The 1,817-nt window shown below is 55.9% G+C and overlaps 1 protein-coding gene across 1 annotated transcript; it reads left to right on the top strand.

Annotated features, from left to right (window-relative positions):
* Positions 1-13: 13 nt before the first annotated feature.
* On the top strand, positions 14-1,377 carry RTN4RL1 (reticulon 4 receptor-like 1; the record flags this gene model as incomplete). The annotated part of the gene is made up of 1 exon (XM_009704463.1): positions 14-1,377. A coding segment is annotated over one exon (1,364 nt), but the record flags the coding sequence as incomplete, so codon positions are not given.
* Between the last annotated feature and the right edge of the window lie 440 nt (positions 1,378-1,817).

Below are 1,817 nucleotides of genomic sequence, written 5' to 3'. Positions count from 1 at the left end.
TCTCTCCGCACAGGGGGGTTTGCAGAGCTGCTGCTGGTGCTGCTGGGGCTGAAGGTGCCCAGCACCCTGGGGTGCCCCACCGACTGCGTGTGTTACCCATCCCCGATGACCGTCAGCTGCCAGGCTCACAACTTCGTTACCATCCCCGAGGGCATCCCCGAGGACAGCGAGAGGATCTTCCTCCAGAACAACCAGATCACCTTGCTGCTGCGGGGCCACTTCAGCCCCTCCATGGTCACCCTCTGGATCTACTCCAACAACATCACCTTCATCGACCCCAACACCTTCGACGGGTTCGTCAACCTGGAAGAGCTGGACCTGGGGGACAACCGCTACTTAAGGGCTTTAGCTGCAGACACTTTCCAAGGGCTGGTGAAACTCCACGCCTTGTATCTGTACAAGTGCGGGCTGAGCTCCCTCCCCAGCGGGATATTCGGTGGCCTCCACAACCTGCAATACCTTTACTTGCAAGACAACCACATCGAGTTCCTTCAGGATGATATTTTTGTTGACTTGGTTAACCTCAGCCATCTTTTTCTCCATGGAAACAAGCTCTGGAGCCTCCATCAGAACACGTTCAGGGGACTAATAAACCTGGATCGGCTGCTCATCCATCAAAATCAGCTGCAGTGGATTCACAGGCGGGCTTTTCACGACCTCCGAAGATTGACCACCATTTTCCTGTTCAACAACAGCCTCTCGGAGCTGCAGGGGGACTGCCTGGCCCACCTGGGAGCCCTGGAGTTTCTCAGGCTGAACGGGAACCCGTGGAGCTGCGATTGCAAAGCCCGTTCGCTCTGGGAATGGCTGCACAGGTTCCGAGGCTCCAGCTCCAGCGTCATCTGCGAGTCCCCCGAGCAGATGCACGGCAAGGACCTCAAGGTGCTAAGAGCAGAAGATTTTAGGAACTGTTCAGGGTCCGAGTCGCTCCATCAGATTAAAACACATACTTTTTCCACAGCGGACAGAGGAGCCTCCAAAACCCACCACCCTCACCACTCCTCCAAGGAGAAGGGGAAGGAGAGAGGGGCCGAGAACAGTTTGCACAGCAGCCAACCCGCCGCCCCCCCCGGCTCCCGGCCGGGCTATCGCAAACCCGGCAAGAACTGCACCAGCCACAAAAGCCGTAACCGAACCTCTAAACCAGTATCCTTGGGGCCACGGAAAAACGGGCAGGAGGTTCCAGACTATGTGCCTGATTATCAGCACAAATTTAGTTTTGGGGTGATGCCAACGCTCCCCCCCAAACGCAAGGGTAAGTGTACCCGGCGGACCCCCATCCGCCCCCCCAGCGGGGTCCAGCAGGCAGCCGGCTGCTCGGGTCTCAGGGCATCGCTCCTGGTTTTTATGATGGTGTTAGCGGCCGTCATACGCTGAGCCCCCGGCTGCGGACGGAGCGAATCTGTACTGCCACCAATCTACAAAGGACCAGAGTTTCTTTTCTTCTTCTTTTTTTGTACGTGGCTAGCGTTGGCCTGGCGAAGGGAAGAATGTTGTCTTGGCTTCTGACGGTCTCTCCGTGCCCGGCCGGGCTGCCAACGCGGACTGTGCCGAACGCAGCGGGAGCGGATTAAAAGGCATTATCACACCTTGTCACAAACAGCCTAACCGAGCACCTACAACAACAACAAAAAAGCCAACCTTACGAAAAGCAGATAACAGGGACGGTAGCCAATTTGTCTGTGACAACAACCGGACAAATGGACTGTATCCATGCTCTTGTGAAATCCTGTTCATTTGAGAGCGCTCTGAACGACCCCTCCAACTACCGAAAGGAACATAATTGCTGTAAAAACAATCACCGATTAAGCCTACAC

The sequence above is a fragment of the Cariama cristata genome, unplaced genomic scaffold (assembly GCF_000690535.1).
Source record: "Cariama cristata isolate BGI_N322 unplaced genomic scaffold, ASM69053v1 scaffold25477, whole genome shotgun sequence".
Lineage (NCBI taxonomy): Eukaryota > Metazoa > Chordata > Aves > Cariamiformes > Cariamidae > Cariama > Cariama cristata.
The sequence above is the reverse complement of the archived record's forward strand: the minus strand, read 5'-3'. Positions and strand labels throughout refer to the sequence as shown.